General features: G+C 40.7%; 1 protein-coding gene across 1 annotated transcript in view; it reads left to right on the forward strand.

Moving 5' to 3' along the window:
* Positions 1 to 18,633, forward strand: part of usp43a (ubiquitin specific peptidase 43a) — a 356,354-nt gene that overhangs the window by 192,779 nt on the left and 144,942 nt on the right. The window contains exons 5-6 of the mRNA XM_068004243.1: positions 16,109 to 16,244; positions 17,058 to 17,205. Coding sequence (XP_067860344.1) covers positions 16,109 to 16,244; positions 17,058 to 17,205 — 284 coding nt within the window. The remainder of the gene's footprint in view (positions 1 to 16,108; positions 16,245 to 17,057; positions 17,206 to 18,633) is intronic.

Raw genomic sequence — 18,633 nt, forward strand, 5'->3', positions numbered from 1 at the left:
TTATTCCAGTGCTTGCTATAAGTGTTTATAAGAGATACTACTGTGTTGCCCGATTGAAAACAATGGGAGTGCAAGAAGCAGCTTTAGGAAAGCTGAATTTTGTCCTATAATTATTGCACTCCTGCATTCACAACATGTACAAAATTCCAAAAGCTTCTCGCAGAACTTCTATGTGACCAGTTGCTGCTAGGACAGAAATAAGGTACATTTCAAATCACTTCGTGGAACTTCGAACTGAAACTACTTCTATACAAAATGTTCAAAATCTATACGTAACTTTCAATATTTATAAAGTACCAATTTCCCGCTTTCACATATGATGTTTTAACTCTTTCTCTTTTCAAGCCCCAAACTATCATCAACACTGATTTGTTGCACCTCTGAAATATCTCCTCACTTGCTTCACCCCCACTGTTGCGGAAACTGTTATCCAAGCTGTCACTTTTCAAACGTCCTCTTTGTTGGCCTCTTGAGTTCCATTATATATAAACTCCAACTCATCCAGAACTCTGTCACCCACATCCTATTCCACAAATTCCAATTCACCTATCACTTGATTCTTGCCTACCTCCATAGGCTCCCTGTCCCTATTTTAAGATCTTAATTCTTGTCTTCAAATCCCTTCATGCCTTGCTCCTTCCTACCTGTGCAACCTCCTCCAGCCCCACAATCCTGCCCACACCCTCCACATTTCCAACACTGGTCTATGGCATGTGTCCACCGCCCCCCCACCCCCCCCCACCCCCCCCCCGCCTGCCTTCATCCAATCTATCACAGGAGTGCAATAATTAGCCCTGCACTCTAGAATTCCCTTCCTAAATCTCTTCAATTCATTGCATCTCACTGTCAAAAATCTTATTAAAACCTATCTCTTTGATTGTGCTTTCAGTCACCTGCCCAAGTGGCCTGCCAGCTTGGGATGTTACACTACATCAAAAGCACTATATTGTACAAGCTACTGTACATTGCTGTATGCAACTTCTGGATATCGGCAAGAAAGGTTAATGTGTAATTGCTGACAATGTTTATTTGCATGTGAGTTACCTTGCTTCAAGAGACTCAAATAGCTGCTTCAGGACCACAGCTTTAAATGTAGCCAAAGTAAATTAGAGTATAACTGACCTAATTATCAACACAGCAAATAATTTCATAATTTAACAGTTTAAAAAACACAGGGTGGTCTGTACAGGCTTTAAATCTGGTTGAATTTCCATATCTGGATGCTTTTAAATTGTGTGTATATACAGATTTTTTTAAGGGTTGCGTCTTTCACGTATCAAGTGGCACCAGTTGTATGTTAATAAAACCATGTTAAACTCAAAATATGCACTAGGTGTGTTCCAAAGAAAGTTGCTGTCTCTGATATGCTGTTTTCTAAATTCATTCTGGGGATGTCGGTGCTGTCGGCAAGGCCAGCAATTATTGCCCAAACTTACTTGCCTGAGAAGGTGATGGGCCAACTGAGTACTTGCCATTTCACTTCATGGGGCAGCTAAGAGTCAACTATGTTGGAGAGGGACTAGAGTCACATGTAGGCAAGAGCAGGTAGGGACAGTTGGTTTCCTTCTCTAAAGGAAATTAATGAACCAGTTGAGTATTTATGACAATCTTAAAGCTTCATGGACACTTTTACAAATACCAGCTTTTTATTTCCAGATTTTTAAAAATCTGAATTCAAATTTTCAAACAGCCCTGCTGCAATTTAAACTCAAGTTCACTAAATTTTTTGGCCCAGACCTTTGGATTGCTAGTCCAGTAACAACCACTACACTCCTGTACTCCGAAGTAGGTTGCAGAAAAATTTAGAGTATTCTGCCCTGGGTCCCAAACTACCGAAAGTAATTAAAAATGAAACCTTTTGTAGCCTCAGCCCCATCAGGACCAGTACTTTGAAAAGAGAACTATCTCCAGACACAACACTTTCTCCCGAAGCTTCTGGAGCCTAATTTTTTTTTGCTCAAAAACCAAGATGAAGGACCAAGGCCCCAAGGCTGAAGAGGGTAAAAGAAAGCATGAGGTAAATCAGTAATTAATGCTTAAGTGACACCAAGCTTCAGTTTTGGAAGCCTGGAGATTGTAGGAGAATGGGAAAACTGAAGGAGGTGAGGAGTGCTACAATTTTGAGGTTCTGAGAAAAAATGAGTTAGAGTAGGAAACTACATTATAGATCATAGATTTTAACACAAGGATGTAAAGAGGAGGAAGAATATGCAGGACAGCATATTAATAATTTTAAAGTAATAAGAAGGGAAAGTTTGGACATTCCAAAGTGTCAATGGAGAGAAATATTGGGGTAAATTTTTATCTTCACCACCTGGGCTGTAATCTGGCTGAGTGGATTGCTTGCCCCTTATAGAACCCATCTGATTTTCATTCCATTAATTTCAATCAATGATTATAAATGGGAGGGTAATCCTTTCTGCCAGATCTCCATGCAGGCAGCAAATATGCAAACGTACCCCACTAGAATGATTGAGATGGAGAGAGAGAGAGGGGCTTGCTCATCAGGTGGGAGTATCCTCTCTTGATGTGTGAGAGAAGTGCTAGAAGAGCCTCATTAGATTTGAAAGCAATATTCAAGTCTTCATGAATATTGATGTCAAATCTAACATGGTTCTTCTGGACTTGGGTTTTGTAGAGGTTTAGGAGTTGGGGAAAAAGAAGTGTTTGGTATGAAAGAGGAAACCTCATTTCTTGGAGGTAGTTTTAGCAATAGAGAAGATGGCAAGATTGTAAAATAATCTATGCGATGAAGATGGAAGACCTCATCTCAAAACATGATATTACAACCACAGGTACCACTCTGCTGCCTCCCACACTTTTAAATAACTGATTTAAAAATTATATTTAGAAGCTTTGGTTGAAACGATTGGCTTTAAAAATGGCAACCTGGATAAAGAAAAATAAGTGGCTCCCTCTGTGTTCTTGGTATGAAGGCTTTCTACTCCCATTGAATGATCATGGCTTATATGGTAATTTTTTCTAAGTGGAGCTAAAATCTATATTTTCAAGTGAGTAATTGCACTTTACAATATAAAAATCCCCACTGGAACCAACAGTTCAAATAAACGGAGAAAAGCAGAGGGTATTCATTGGTTTAAGTGTGCTTTTTACACTATGTCAGTGGAATTCTGTAACTATGCAGCCTAAGATCTTGGCAGTTTTTCCTGCTACATATTTCCCACCTGCAATGATAGGGCAGTCATTTTCTTCAATCTGATGGGAGGCTTGCTTTCAGCATTATATAGATCTAATCACAAAATTCAGTTTGCATTTTTGTAAGGGTCACCTTTGAGAGGACGGAACTGTAGTTATTGATCTGATCCAGGTCTGCTTTTGATACCACATGTTCAGTTTAGATTTAGCATTTTGTGATAAAATCAGAAATGATCTGTAGCCTAATGACAGGGTGATATCTAAGTTCCAGAAATCCTAATAATTTGCATTGATAGATTGATAAGGATTGATAGCGGGTATAGTGGAACAAGAATGCTAGACTTCGGAAGAGCAGGTGCTAAAGATCTATGAAAGGAGCAATGGGAAAAATTCAAAGAAAGTGATCACCAGGGAACACTGAAGAAAGTTAGTGTTCATCTACATGACAATAGCAAATGCATTTCAGAGTAACGCATTCTACATTAAATACTTTCTGAAAGATGTGATAAGGTGTTAAATAAATGCAAGGCTTTCTTGTATACTGCTCAGAGGCAAATGGCTAATGTATTTAGATTGGAGAGACAGCTGAATAGAGATAAAGAAAAGCATAAGCAAAAGAGGTTTTAACAATGTAGGGAGGGGTACAGGAATGGATTAGGTTGAATATAAAAGGCAGCTAACAGGAGGAGGAGGTTCCATGAATATCCCCATCCTCAATGATGGTGGAAGCCAGCATGTGAGTGCAAAAGACAAGGCTGAAGTGTTCACAACCATCTTCAGCCAGAAGTGCCGAGTGGATGATCCATCTCTGCCTCCTCCTGAGGTCCCCACCATCACAGATGCTAGTCTTCAGCCAATTTGATTCACTCCACATGTCGTCTAGAAACAGCTGAGTGCATTGGACGCAGCAAAGGCTATGGGCCCTTACAATATCTCAGCTGTAGTGCTGAAGACTTGTGCTCCAGAATTAGCCACGCCCTGAGCTATGCTGTTCCAGTGCAACTACAACACTGGCATCTACCCGACAATGTGGAAAATTGCCCAGGTATGTCCTGTCCACAAAAAGCTGGACAAATCCAACCCAGCAAATTACAGCCCCATCAGCCTCCTCTCAATCATCAGCAAAGTGATGGAAGGAGTCGTCAACATTGCTATCAAGCAGTACATACTCACCAATAACCTGCTCACCATTTCTCAGTTTCAGTTCTGCCAGAACCACTCGGCTTCATACCTCATTGTAGCCTTGGTCCAAACATGGATACAAGAGATGAGTTCCAGAGGTGAGTTGAGAGTGACTGCCCTTGACATCAGGCAGCATTTGACCGAGTGTGGCATCAAGGAGCCCTAGTAAAATTGAAGTCAATGGGGATCAAAGGGAAAACTCTCCAGTGGCTGCAGTCATACCTGACAAAAAGGAAGATGGTTGTGGTTGTTGGAGGCCAATGATCTCAGCCCCAGGACATCACTGCAGGAGTTCCTCAGGGCAGCATCCTAGGCCCAATTATCATTAGCTGCTTCATCAATGACCTTCCCTCCGTCATAAGGTCAGACGTCGGGCTGTTTGCTGATGATCTCACAGTATTCAGCTCCATTCTCAATTGCTCAGATAATGAAGCAGTCCATGCCTGCATATAGATAGAACTGGACAACATCCAGGCTTGGGCTGATGTGTGGCACGAATGTTAGATGCCACTTAAGAGTCAGACAATGACCATCTCCAACAAGAGAGAACACAAACACCTCCCCTTGACATTCAATGCACTACCATTGTCAAGTCCCCCACTGTCAACATCCTGGAGGGGTGTCACCATTGACTGGAAACTGAACTGGACCAGCCACATAAATGCCGTGGCTACTAGAGCAGTTCAGAGGCAATGTCTTCTGCGCCAAGTGGCTCCTGACTCCCCAAAGCCGAGTGGCTCCTGACTCCCCAAAGCCAAGTGGCTCCAGACTCCCCAAAGCCTCTCTACCACCTACAAGACACAAGTCAGGAGTGTAGTGGAGTACTTTCCACTTGCCTGGATGGGTGCAGCTGCAACAACTCAAGAAGCTCAACACTATCCAGGACAAAGCAATCCATTTGATCGGCATCCATCCACCAGCTTAAACATCCACTCCCTCCACCATTGGCTTACCATAGCTGCAGTGTGTACTATTTACAGGATGCACTGCAGCAACTTGCCAAGGCTTCCTAGGCAGCATCTCCCAAACCCATGGCCTCCACCACCAAGAAGGAAAAAGGCAGCAGGCGCATTGGAACACCACCACCTCCACGTCAAACCATCCTGGCTTGAACATATTGCTTCATTGTCGCTGGGTCGACATCCTGGAACTCCCTACCTAACAGCATTGTGGGAGCACCTTCACCATGCAGACTGCAGCGGTTCAAGAAGGCGGCTCATCACCACCTTCTCAAGGGCAATTAGGGATGGGCAATAAATGCCGGTCTTGCCTCCGATGCCCACATCCCGAGAATAAATAAGTTTTGTAAAAAGCTGAAGTTTACTAATAATTTAAAATGAAGGGAGGACATTGTAAAAGCAACTTTAAAGAGGGGTTAACACACTACGGGCATTAACCTTTATTTTTGTTTGTACGATACTTTTCTTTTAAATTGGCACGGTGTTCAGTGATTAAATGAATTAGGTCATTACATTATGTGTTTGCAAACAAATGGAAAAAGGTTTGTCAAATACAGTACTGTTTATGAAAACCATGCCTTTTAAATGAATTTTTTTCATTAAGTTAAAGTGCTTCACAAATGAGGGGGGGATGAGGTGTAAAAATGTAATCAGTGACAGATTGATTATCAAGTCTACCATAACTAATTATTTTTTTAAAATAAAAACTGCTTTGTGAAGCTTGATTTTGTAATAGATAGCAAGACTGGCTCAATGGAATGTTGCTGTGCCATCTACCATGAGGAGGTGATGGTACCTGCCAAGCAGACTATTCGAGGAAACAAGCTTACTAAAATACTTCTGAGAAGGTCCTAACCCTCCCCCTTAACATGTTTCACAAATTCCAATTCTGGGCATTGTATGACTGATACAGATATAATTCAATGCCTGGGGAGGGAGTGGGGGGTGGAATCAGTGACTTGCAAACCAAAGCAACAATTAACAACTTGACAATCAGAACTCCTAGTCTGAGAGAGCATGTTTAGAACATGGTCACTGAATGGGTTAAGAGGAGCAGGTCGGCACATCTGGTTGTGTTCATTACCAGCAGAAGGTTAGGGAACAGGTTTGCTTTTCATAGGTGTGGCTGGGTTTTTAATTGGATTTTTTAACTTCAGTCTTCACAAAGGAGGATTTTGGGATCATTCTTGGTCTCACACACCAGATGGCTGAAGCATTCAGGAAGTGTGCAGGGTTAGAAGACATCATTAAAAATCTGGATGCACTGAGAGTAAATAAGGCCTGTAGGTTTGATGCCGCTGAACCTTGATTTGCTTCAGGAAGCAAAACTGGAAGTAAGAGAGGCCCTGGGCAAAGTCTTCTGTAGCCTGTTGTGAATATGAGAAAAAAAACAGGGATTGAAAGGCTACTAATTGTGTTTACATTTTTAAGAAGGTTGGGCGGGTGGGGGGGGTGGAAAGAGTCTTGAGCCACTGAGTGCAATCTGATGAATCTGTGCTGCACTTTGGAATGCATTTATTTTGCTTTTAATCTCCAAAGCCAAATTTTAAGCTTGAATTGCTTTAACACCTCCTTTCAGAAAGCTGTGCTCACCTGAGCTATCCCAGTACGCTGGATGGAACCCACCTGGATCTGAGTTGGATGATCTTAGATTTGGAAATAATACAGAGCTCATTCCTGCAGTCAGCCTGACATTATTGATATTTACCTGAGGAAGGAGGAAGCCTCCGAAAGCTTGTGAATTTAAAATAAAATTGCTGGACTATAACTTGGTGTTGTAAAATTGTTTACAATTATTGATAAAAGTACTGCAGCACATTGTAGGAGACACAATTTGGATCCGTCCAGCTGAAAGTGGTGTTAATGAATAAATTGCAGTTAAATTTGTGAGGGGGTGGCATGCATACAGACGGACCTCTCAAGTCTAAAACCTGTTTGTTTTAAAACATATAACCTATTTTCATGTATATCACTCTTAAAAAATAAAAATAAAAATGACTCCATAGCCCTGAAATTGTGCAGCCTTTAGGTCATGGCACTGATGTAAATTTTGAGGTCAACTATTTTAAATAGGCATGCAGGCTAAGTAAATGCTCACCTGCAACAACTTAGGCGTACTGAGAGGAGATACTGAGTTGTTGTTTTGTAACATTAAAAAAAATAAAGGATAGGGGTTGATATGTGTATATTTCAAATGTATGAAATCTATTTTCATCATTTGCCGCAGTATATGCTTTAGGTGTACTCCTTGCACTCCTTGCAAACTTATGACGAGACATTTATAAATGAAGAGTAAGCCTTAGCAATAAGAGAAGCTGTTGGTCCAATATCGTGTCCGACAGAAAATAATTGTTTCTAGTATAAAGTACACTATATCCATTTGCAGTATTTTTAATAGACTCCGTTTTAAAAAACGGAGACACAAACACATCGGCATAGTGTCGTACGTAAATTGTTAGGCCGTAGAATTTATTCTTCCATTATTTTTCATTGTAGTTTAATTTAAGGGGACTTTAAATTATCTGCCAATTTCCATTTATCTGCCCGCAGATTCCCCTCCATTATGGCGGATAATCGAGGTTCCACTGTAGATCATATTACAGGCTAGAGTTCACAATTAATCCTGCCCTCTAATCAGACAAATTCTCGATTAAATTCCTCACCATTTTACTGGATAATAAAACAAGCCATTTTTCTGATTTTTTTTTTAAATTGCTGGAAGCAATAAATGGGAGAAATGGATTGGTTCTGCAGTGCAATGTGGAAGTAAATGGTTACACTTAGCTCGGGATGACTTGAATTGTGTTGCTTTGTGTGACTTTTAGATACACTTCAGGCCCTCGCCTTCACTTGATGCTTGGTCAGACAAAATGAGTGAGCTTTTTCTTATTAGAAAATATTGCAAGAAGGAAGGTAAATAGATATATAACCCTAGTGTACAATTAAAATATACCAATTCTTTTCCTCTTGCATTGAATTCTTGATCAAAGTATAAAATGTCCCCCTGGTCTTGTGGTGCTTTTACTCACATTATGATTCATCCAGTGACAGATATTACCTGGAGATGACGCAACAGCACATTATAGAACTCTGATCAATTTTTATGTAGTTTTTGTGTAATTTATTTTTTCATGTATTTCTCATAGAGTTTTGCTGATCTAATGATTTAAGGAAAACATCAATTAATGCTATATCTTAAATTCTGTGCTCATTTTTGATTATTAATTTATAAAACATAAAATAAAATGGTGTTCCCTTTCCCATTGTTGGTCAATTTTTCATCCAGCTTCCATTGGATGGAAAATCGAGTTTTGGGCAGAAACCCTTCTCTTATGATTGATTTTCTGCTGATTGGATGTCCTGCCTTATGTTCAGAACTGTTTTCCACATAAATGTCTAAAAGCACTTGCTTGTCCACATGTTGAGCAGCAAATCCAGTCAAATTCAAACACGTCGGGGTGGAAGTTGGACCTTGTTGCGCCCATTTTATGTGTGTAAAACAGGTGCAACGAGGCCCAATTTCAGGGACCAACGTCCTGCGCCCCAAGAACGCCTGAAAAACATCGGATACAAAATTAGATTGGACCATTTTTCTGCGTCCCCGGTGGCCACCTAAAACAGGCATTAGGTCCCTTACATATGTAAATGAGAGGCCTTTTGCCTGTTTTAGGTCCCCTTACACAAATCGGGCATCAATGTGAGGGTAGGGCATTGAATTTGCGCCACTCAGGATCGGCACTTCAAGAATTGCTGCGGCCACCAACTAAAGGTAATTTTCTTAATTCTTATTTTTACGAAAACCTTCTTGTGGAGCCAAGAGGAGCAGGAATACTCCCTCGACTCCATGGTGGTAGTGATTTCCCACCCCCTGTTGCACGTTCCAATCCCCCTCCTAGGACTTAGCTTCGGAACACTGATGGCAAGGCAAGAGGCCTGACGCTTGTGCTCTTCAAATGCACGAGCTCTCTATGGAGGGGCAACAGGCAGCTCACGTATAAAATGTTAAGCAGGCCGGAAGTCCAATTTTAGGTCGGCCTCGGGCCTTTCGCTTGCGGTGCAGAGTCTGGGCCCCAAAACTTGCCCGGATAAAGCTGTACCCCATGGTTTTCCAATCCAACGAACGTTTTCTTATACTGGTGAAATTTAGCTGTCTAGAAACTTGGTTTTAATTGCATGCAGTCAAAGAAAAAATAAGTTTGTTTTTGGAAATCTAACATGAAGGATGTAAATTAATGCAAGTCTGAAAAGTGTTTGATCATTATCGTAAATTTGACTGAAAATGTTTAATTAGGAAAATCACTTAAATACAAACATATCCCTCCTTACAGATCTGATTTAAAACAAAATAATTAGGAGCCGTCTGGGAATGGTGCAATGTACCACTACTGTTACCTTATTATATTAACATAAAAGACCACTCTATGTGACAAAACATTCCTCAAACCCCTTTTATATTCAAAATTGTTTCTAGTTGAAAATAGACTGATGATATTTTTGTTAAACTTGGCAAGAAATCTGAAAATCAACCACCACTTCATTGCAATGAATATTATTGCAATGAATATTATAAAATGTAGATTCATGGAAGAAATATCATACAGCAGAATGGTTTTGCCACTTACAAAAAAAAATAATCAACACTGTTGAGTCAGAGTCACTGGAAATCATCATGTTTTACAACCTTCTTTCATTCTACAGTCATATTTTTGTTTGTGGGGAACCACTGTCCTTTCTAATGTTGCCTTTTGGTTTCTTGCTTAAAAAGCACCCAGGGTTATTTCTGCATTTGTGACAGTCCTTACAGGAATAAATGTAACCTTTAATGCTATATTAACTCATTTCCAAGCTATTGTCTTCAGTTGTTGTAATTTATTTGTTCCATTGAAACAATTGTGCTATTTCAGAACTTATTTGTAGAATTATAGAGCTGCATTTTAACACTTGGGGCATAATTTTAGCCCGGGGTGGGGGGATGGAATTCCAGTCGGGAAACCCGGAAGTACGGGTTTCCCGGAAGTCCTTACGATTTTGACGTAAGGATGTCATTTTTTTCTTTTTTGCTGGTTTCCCGCCCGACAGGCCAGCCTGATTGACAGTTGGATGGGAGAAGAGCCAGGAAGAGGACGTGAAAAGATGAGTGTTTGATGGCGGGGTGGCTGTCAGGTGCGGGGTGGGGTCAGTCTCGGGGATTGGGGGGGGGGAATCGGGAGTCAATCATCGGGGGAGGGGGGATTGCGATCGTGGAGGGGGAGGGGTCACTGAAGGTCGGCTTGTTGGGGCTGGGGGAAGCACTCCAACTCCTCCGGGCCCACAAGCTGTGCTATAAAGGCACTTACCTGCAATTTCGGGTCTTCTTGCCTCCTCTCAGCCTGTCAATGTGGCTGCCTGGCGCGTGGGAAACCCGGAAGCACAAATACTTACCTTCAATTGAGTTGCGATCACAGAATGCGACGCACTCACTTAACTTCTTGTTCCCCACACCTATATCTACCCATGGGCTGGGTTCCCGGCTCCGAGCTAAAATCGTACCTATTGTGTCAGAAAATTGGCCTTATCACATTAACAGACACAAAAGGTAAAGAAGGTTTTTCATTGTTTCAAAGACACGACTGTTGGATGGCTTCTCTCGTGCCAGCTGCCAAATTGCATCTGAATGAGAAAACCTGTCACTAATGCAGTGAGGGTTAAAATTGTCAATCATCTGGGGGCCTTGAAGGGGAACCTCTTATTTTTCTAGCCCTGAACAATGTTGGTTCATATGGCGTTCAGCACTCCAAGTAATCCTCGGTATGGTTTGTATGGGCCTGAGCACTTCATGTGGTCTCCATTATATTTGGCTTGGGGCTGAGTGGTGCCTTCTGCTTTATTTAGTGCCTGCTGAGGGTTCTATCTATCTATTGGATTGGGACAGAACACTCTTCCTTGATTCCAATATGGTTGGTAGGGGGCTGAGCTTTGCATGTGGTGTACAGAACTACTGGTATGAAGCTAAGCCCACATGTGATCTGTGGTCTCCTGTGTAGCTCAGCCTCATCGTGGTCTCCAGTATAGCTGAGCTGCTAATATCTGACTGAATCACTACGTCATTTCTTGTACGGTTGTTGTGGGGTTGAGTGCTCCACGTTGTCTTCTCTATTGTTTGTATGTGGTTGCGTCACATCTTCATTGCAGTTGGTATGAGCCTGAACACAGCATGTAGTCTCCAATATAAGGACAAATTCTTGCATTTATATTGTAGCTTTAACATAGAATACTGCACAAAAGAGATAAAACAGATGCTGAGAATTAGTAATCGAGGAGCTGGGGAGTGATTGATGCCATGATTGAAGAGAAAGGTTTTAAGGAGGCACTTTTGAAGAACCAGTGATATCTCCTGGTGTCCTGCCTCACATTCTTCTCTTCATTAACATCAAAACAGATCAACATCTCATTTTCTGTTCAGGAGACCTTGAGATATATAAATTGGCTAGATTGTTTGCATATGTAACAACAGTGCCTACACTTGAAAAGTAATTCATTGGTTGTGAAATGCTTTGGGAATTCCTGAGGACTTGATAAAACACCGTATAAATTCAGATTCTTTCTCTTTCTAATTTACATGAATTGTTTTCATTATGGGGAGATAAGATGGTGGTAAAGTAGGCAGAAATAAATGAGAGATGGAAATGATGGCAGTGACGGGGAGATAGGCGGGGCAATGAGGTGGAGAGGTATATGGATGGCAATAAAGAAGAGAGGGAAGGGTCAGAAACTGGCAGTGGTGTTTTGGGGTGGGGAAAGAAGGAGCATACCAAAATTAACTGAGGGAGAGTGGGGAGAAAAAAGGAGGAATTTTAACTCTCCATGATTGGTGGGAAAGGAGCGGGGGAGCAGTTAAAATGGCTCCATTTCCGACACCATTCCTGCCAATTCCCCATTTTAACACCACTGGTTTTGGTGGCAAATGAGACTCCCATTAGATCCTAAGGTAAGTTTTTAAAAAAAAACTCTCCTTAGTGGGGCCAGGTGGAGAGGAAAGTTTGTTCCTCTGCTGCACCGGGCTCCCCCCCACCCCCGTCTTCCCAGTCTCAAGACCCTCACAACACCCATCCTCCTGGACTTACCTTGCTGCCGGCTTCATCTGTCATCCAATATATATTCTGTCTGAATTTAGTTCCATTAACGGGCAACTGATGCGATACTTCCCATTCTGTGTTCCTGCCCAAGTCGAATTTCACCCCCATCATTTTTAATGTAAAGATTCAACATTTTGCAGAGGAGCATACCCCCAGATCCCCCTCCTTAATAATTGCACCATCAATGCTGTACCTTCAACATTTGGATTTTCCTCTTCAGATTTTGATATACTTTTGTATTTTCCTTCAATACAAGTCTGAAACTATTGGCCAAGGTTAGCTAGTTTTCTAGGTTGGCATGTATGGAGAAAGTAAACACATTTAAATCCATTAGAGATCTTCAGATGCCCAAACATGATTTATGATGGGCTTACAATTAAGTTAAAAATGAACCAATTGATTTATTTTTTGAAACCATTTAAATCCTTCAATCTTCCACACACGGGGCCCCATATTGGACAATTCATTTAAATCTCTTGAGTACTCAGTCTTTGATTACTCTCATGGACATGATGATAGTAGCCTTGCGATTGGGAACAGAGGAATCTGATCGATTGGTTCTTTGCTCAAACCTGATTCCATATTGTAAATTCAAATGACCTAATGTCTGTCTGATGGATAATTTTTTAATGGTGCAGCCATTAATGATGCAGTTAGATGTCTGTGAATGTCATAAACTCTAAATTGAAGGAAACGGATTTGTTTATGAGGTTAACCAGGACATTTATAACAGTGGTATCACCGGCTCTAACGTTTAGGATTCCGCTTATATACGTGAAAATATGTGCATAAGATTTGCTGTGCAGTCAAGATTCTAACAAATATTTAAAGATATGACCCAGGTTGCAGTGAGATATGATCAATATCTCTGTAACTGAGGTATCTTGCAAGCAGTAAAAGCCTAAGCTTTTTGATCATAGTGGTGGCTGTAACCCATTCATATGTTGAGAATGCAATTATAAAACTAGATTGGCCAACATTTTTAAAATGCTTACTGAAAATTTAAAGAATACAAATTTGAAACTACAATTGGCAAGGGCTTAGGTGCAGCATACTTCAGAATAAATGCTCATTTCTGTTTTTTTAGACCTCATTAAGACAAACAACTGAAAATTAAAATATATATGTGTGGGGATTGCTCTCGGTTTTTGTTTGTTCCCCTGCTGGCCTACCCTTCTGTCTGTCCAATTCAGTACTCAAACTTTCAATAACTGCCCCCACTTCCTGCTGCCAGTAGTCTTAAGAATTGCTGATAGATTGTTATTATTTTGTAACTTCCATCACTGGTATATATTGAGGATTTGGGAATGATTATAGGTGCTGAGAATGTATCACATAATTACAGCTTTTTTGTAAAGCATGAACAACTTAGCTGAAAACTCTATACCATGTATAACAGTACTCTGACCACATTAATAATGCTTAAGGCTGGGTATAATGTATTGTAGGTATTTAATTGTTCTGAAATGTTTCCAAAATGGCTTGTGGGGAAAAATTCATGCAGCAGAAAAAAAAATGCCTCAAACTTCCCCAATGTATTTTTCAGTTTTAAGCTATTCTTTCAATAATGCACCCAAAATGTGCGGTGACACCACACACGAATGCATGGCTGCATGTGTTGTACTTGTTTTTACTGGCACTTTGCCACACCTTTTTTTGCTAAAAGGCATTGTAGTACAACTTTAAATAAAATATTTTAGGATGTGTTTTATTTTCTTTCCAGTTTTTATCATTTAACGTAACATTAGACAATAATGAGGAAAAGTGTAGAGCTAACTTTGGTGAGAATGCAAGCAGAGGCTTGATTGCTTATTCTGAAAAGAGACAGCTGCTTTCTTTGTTCTGCTTTCAGCTCAAACACACAATTTATTACAGCACCAACTTTTGCTTGTTGCTTTCAGTAAACCTGAGTAAAATATCCATGATTGTAAATTAGCACAGTTGGAGCTCACATAGAAATACATAGAAGTTACAGCATGGAAACAGGCAACTCAGCCCAACCAGTCCATGTCAGTGTTTACCTTCCACATGAGCAAATAGTTCTAATCACCCACCCTGTTCCCGTATCCATTCAATCCCTTTTCCATCATCCAATCTAAATTTGAATGTTGGCATTCTGTCTCAACCAATAACCCTGGAAGTGAATTCCACATCCTCACAATTCTCTGTGTGATGAAATTTCTCCTGCCCTCTGTTCTAAATCTCTTACATTTAATCTTGGATCTATAGCCTCTCGTTCTTGACTCTTCAACAACTGGAAACCTTCTACTTCTATCGACCCTGCCCCATCCTTTCATAATTTTGAACATTTCTATTCTATCGCCCAGTAATCTACGGTTCTGAAGACCCAATTTTTAAAGTCTCTCTTCGTTTTTGCATTTCCTCATACCAGGCAGCATTCTAGTGAATCTGCGTTGTATTCTCTCTAAAGCCTCAATATCCTTCCTATAGTGTGAATCCCAATATTGCACACAGTACTCTAACTGCGGTCTTATTAAGGTTTTATATAGGCTCCCGTTACATTTTGGCTTTTATATTCTATACTTCTTGAGATAAAACCTAGAATTCTGTTAGCTTTTTTCAGCACCGTATCGACCTGAGGTGCTGCTTATAATGCTCTGTGAACCTATATCCCCAAGTTCCTCTGCTCTTTCACAGTACCAAGCCTACTTTGTCATGGGTAGATGTTTCTAGCGATTAGATGGTGCAGTGTTTGAACGCAGTGCTTTTTCCTTTCAAAATATGTAACCTTTTCTGTCGGCTATTTTGAATTGTATCTCGATGCTTTTTAGCCGTCTGTGACCTCTGAAAGTCTACTTTCTTTGTAAATGATCACCTCCCCAAACAGTGTCTCTTTTACGTGTCTTAGTTTTCTTGCTGTTAAAATTCCATTTCAGTCATGTCGTGTTTTTTTTCCACTTTGAGTGAGTGATTTGTGTTTGTAGTACACTTTAAAATGTTTTTAAGTGCTTTGGGATAAGTTTTTCATATTAGACATTGTTAGGGCTTCTCTGGTCTACAAATATAGATTGACAATTACCAGATACAGAATGCAAATTAGCATTGTACCTCTGTCTCTTGCTAGAATTTGTATATAGGGTTGCTAACCCTTCAGGATTGTTCGGGAGTCTCCAGGAATTTATTTATGAGCAACCCAGGAGAAAAATCAAAGGGGTGTTAAAAACAATAGTTTGCTTTTTGTTTTCTTTGATCACTTTTGTTTATTGGTTATAGCAATATTGGAGATGGGAAATAGGCTGTTCGACTGGGGGTGATGAAACCTCCAGGAATGCATCCAACCACAATTGGCAACCTTATTTGTACAGCATCTGCCAGTCTTACAGTAGACCTATACTATGTAGATGATCAGAAAGGAGTAGAGGCTTCTTATTTCCAATTTCAGAGAGTGTGACTCCATGGATCCTAAAGATAAGAGAGCAAAGGATCTCGGATGTTGAGTGATATTGCAAGATATCCAAGCTAAAAGGGGCTGAATGGTAGTCTTTGTCCCAGAGTTGGGAGGAATCTTGCCTCATTACTCTCTTGCATGTGATCTGCAGTGCTTGATGTTACTGGGTGGAGTGAAAGCCGAACCTATCAAATTCTTCTTAGCACTCATCTCAGTGAAACAATGCTAGAAAACTCTGTTGTATTTGCAATTAGCTCACTGCATATATTATGTCTGTTTATTTTTAGGGCCTTGAATGTAACCTTGGTTTTCCAGTCTAAGAATCAAAGGTACTTAAGGATAGGCTTGGCAGTCCCTCTCCTTGGAACTATTGCTGCACTTCGAAAGATGGTGGCAGAGGAAGGCAAAATGACACCAGATCAGGTACAGATAAAATCTGAGCATAATATAATTAATGAATTGTGTTTTTTCTTATTAATCTTAACTGTTTTATTATCTTTCAGTAAATAGGAATGCTCATTCACAATCTTAATTACTAAATCCCACATTTAAAAATCTTACTTTGACACATATGCCAATTGCAAATCATTTGAGCTTAGAGCTGTGATTTTGTTGCAATCATTACGTCGTTCAACAAGTGATGTTTATTTATCATCACAGCAAAACTGAAAAAGAGTGGTGTATTTGCACACTGATGTTTAATGTCACTGAGCCGTGGGAACCTGGTTCTGGCTCCCTGCTGCCCTGTTCACAGTTTCAGCCATGTCGTTGTAGAAAAGTGGAGAAGAGAAGTGCCTCCATGCACCAAAGGACAAATGTCAACGGGAGAGGATAGTTCTCTCAGCTGGTCTTGCAGAATTCTCAGTGACTGGCTCAGATCAGTGTTGTCAGAGGCCTGGGAGTGAGTTACGAGTTCACTTGGCTGCAGCTGATGGACATCCATGATGGGGAGTGGAAAAAAGGGACAATCTTCTTTGAATCCAGCTCAAAGAAGAGGATCTCTATCCTGTTTGAGCAAAGTCTAACCTAAATTCAGACAATAAAGTGATCCCTTTGGGTTGATTTGCAAAGGGACCTCGTCATCGATCCCCACTGTTCAGAAACTTATCCATTACAAAATGGCATATTCCTTCCCCCACAAATTCAAAAATTCTATTCACTGGTTAAAAACTGTTCTTTAAACTAATCTGAATTATCAGTAACCTTGTGAACTCCGCTTCTTTATTATCTTTCCAGGTAATTTTAACGGAGATTTACGCAAATGGATTTGAACGTTCCTTCTCAGATGAGGAAGACTTGAATATAATTGGTGAAGGCGACTATGTTTATGCATTTCAAGCTCCATTTGTCCGAGGCAGCTGCGGTGGCCCTACTCGACTGTCAGGTGTGTGACGTTTTCAGATTTGATCAACTGTGAATACGCTTCTGGTTTCTGTTTTGATTTATCTTTAATATATCCTGTTGCAAGTAGGTCACAATTTTATACACACACACACACACACACACACCTCTTTGTTTTCACAAATGTCCATCTTCCTGACTACCGTCCCCCACTGGGAAAGACGACCAGAAGGGGGTAGATGTTTTAAATGGCATCTGGCTCTAGTGCTGCTTCATAAGCTGTATTTACACAGAGACTCCGTTTAGTTTGGGTCAAGATGATCTTTACTAAATTTGAGCGTGCAGTGTTCCAGCACGGCTCTGTCCTCTGCCCGCGGCTGCACTTGGCATCGAGTGTTTTTGGCAGCTGAGTACAAACCCAAAGTCCAGAGCTGGGAATTTGTATTCTTAGCAACGATAACTCGCTGTCATTTACACCCGACGTAATGCTGCAAATGAACAGTAAGTGGAAAATGGTCTGATGTGGTGTAAGTGAGTCTATTGGAGGGGCAGAAGTAGCTGATTCTATATTGTGGTTTGGCATGCGTTTGATCTTCTCAGTGCAAACATCGATTGCAGTCTCCATTTCCATTGGGAATCCACAATTAGTGCTGCCGACTATTCACTATTTTGGGGCATTACTAATAAATAAGCAGTTTTACAGTTCATGTATAGATTGATGAAGACGTGATTTAGCCTAAATGTTCCTCGGAACCTTCCCCACCGCCAATGTATCTCAGAAAATTGTGGGATGCCTCTTCACCAGCATGCACTCATTAAATTACCCGAGTTATTTTGCCGTATTTCGTATTAATGTGCGATTCTGCTACGCACTGTGAAAGAACTGACAGTAAATGCAGGCTTTCTGTCGTACTTCGAAGTGTGTGCTTGCAGCAGTGATACCCGCTGACTCTGCACTCCAGCAGTGACAGTGCTCAGTCTTTTCTAAGCCCAACATCTGTTGGGCAATGCAGTGTAAACAAAAAGTGCCACAGTCTTAAATTTGAAGGTGCTTGCATTCAAAATTCATAAAGGGCACGCTGCTTGTATCTGGAAGTCCAATTTATTCAGGAGCTTCTTGTTGAATGATTGTGGGCGTGCAGTCAGGAGGATACAGTGTATGCTGCGTGGAATAATCTTGTGGATAATTATATAAGGAGAGACTGGAAACACTTGAGCTTTCAAGCGTTGAAAGAAGTGACTGACCTTACAGAGGTATGTGAGATAATAAGTTGCATGGAAAAGGCAGATCTGTAAAATTATTTCAAACTGAATTGAAAGTAAGTCTAGAGGATGTAGATTCAGATTTAGGACTGATGTCATACAAAGGGTGGTCAACACATGGAAAAAACTTCAGGTAAAATAGGGGAGGCAAAAACCCTGGAATTATTCATGAAACAGTTGGATACCATGGTGACTGTAGGGTCTTTCT

This window comes from Heptranchias perlo, chromosome 23 (assembly GCF_035084215.1).
Source record: "Heptranchias perlo isolate sHepPer1 chromosome 23, sHepPer1.hap1, whole genome shotgun sequence".
In the NCBI taxonomy this organism is placed as follows: domain Eukaryota; kingdom Metazoa; phylum Chordata; class Chondrichthyes; order Hexanchiformes; family Hexanchidae; genus Heptranchias; species Heptranchias perlo.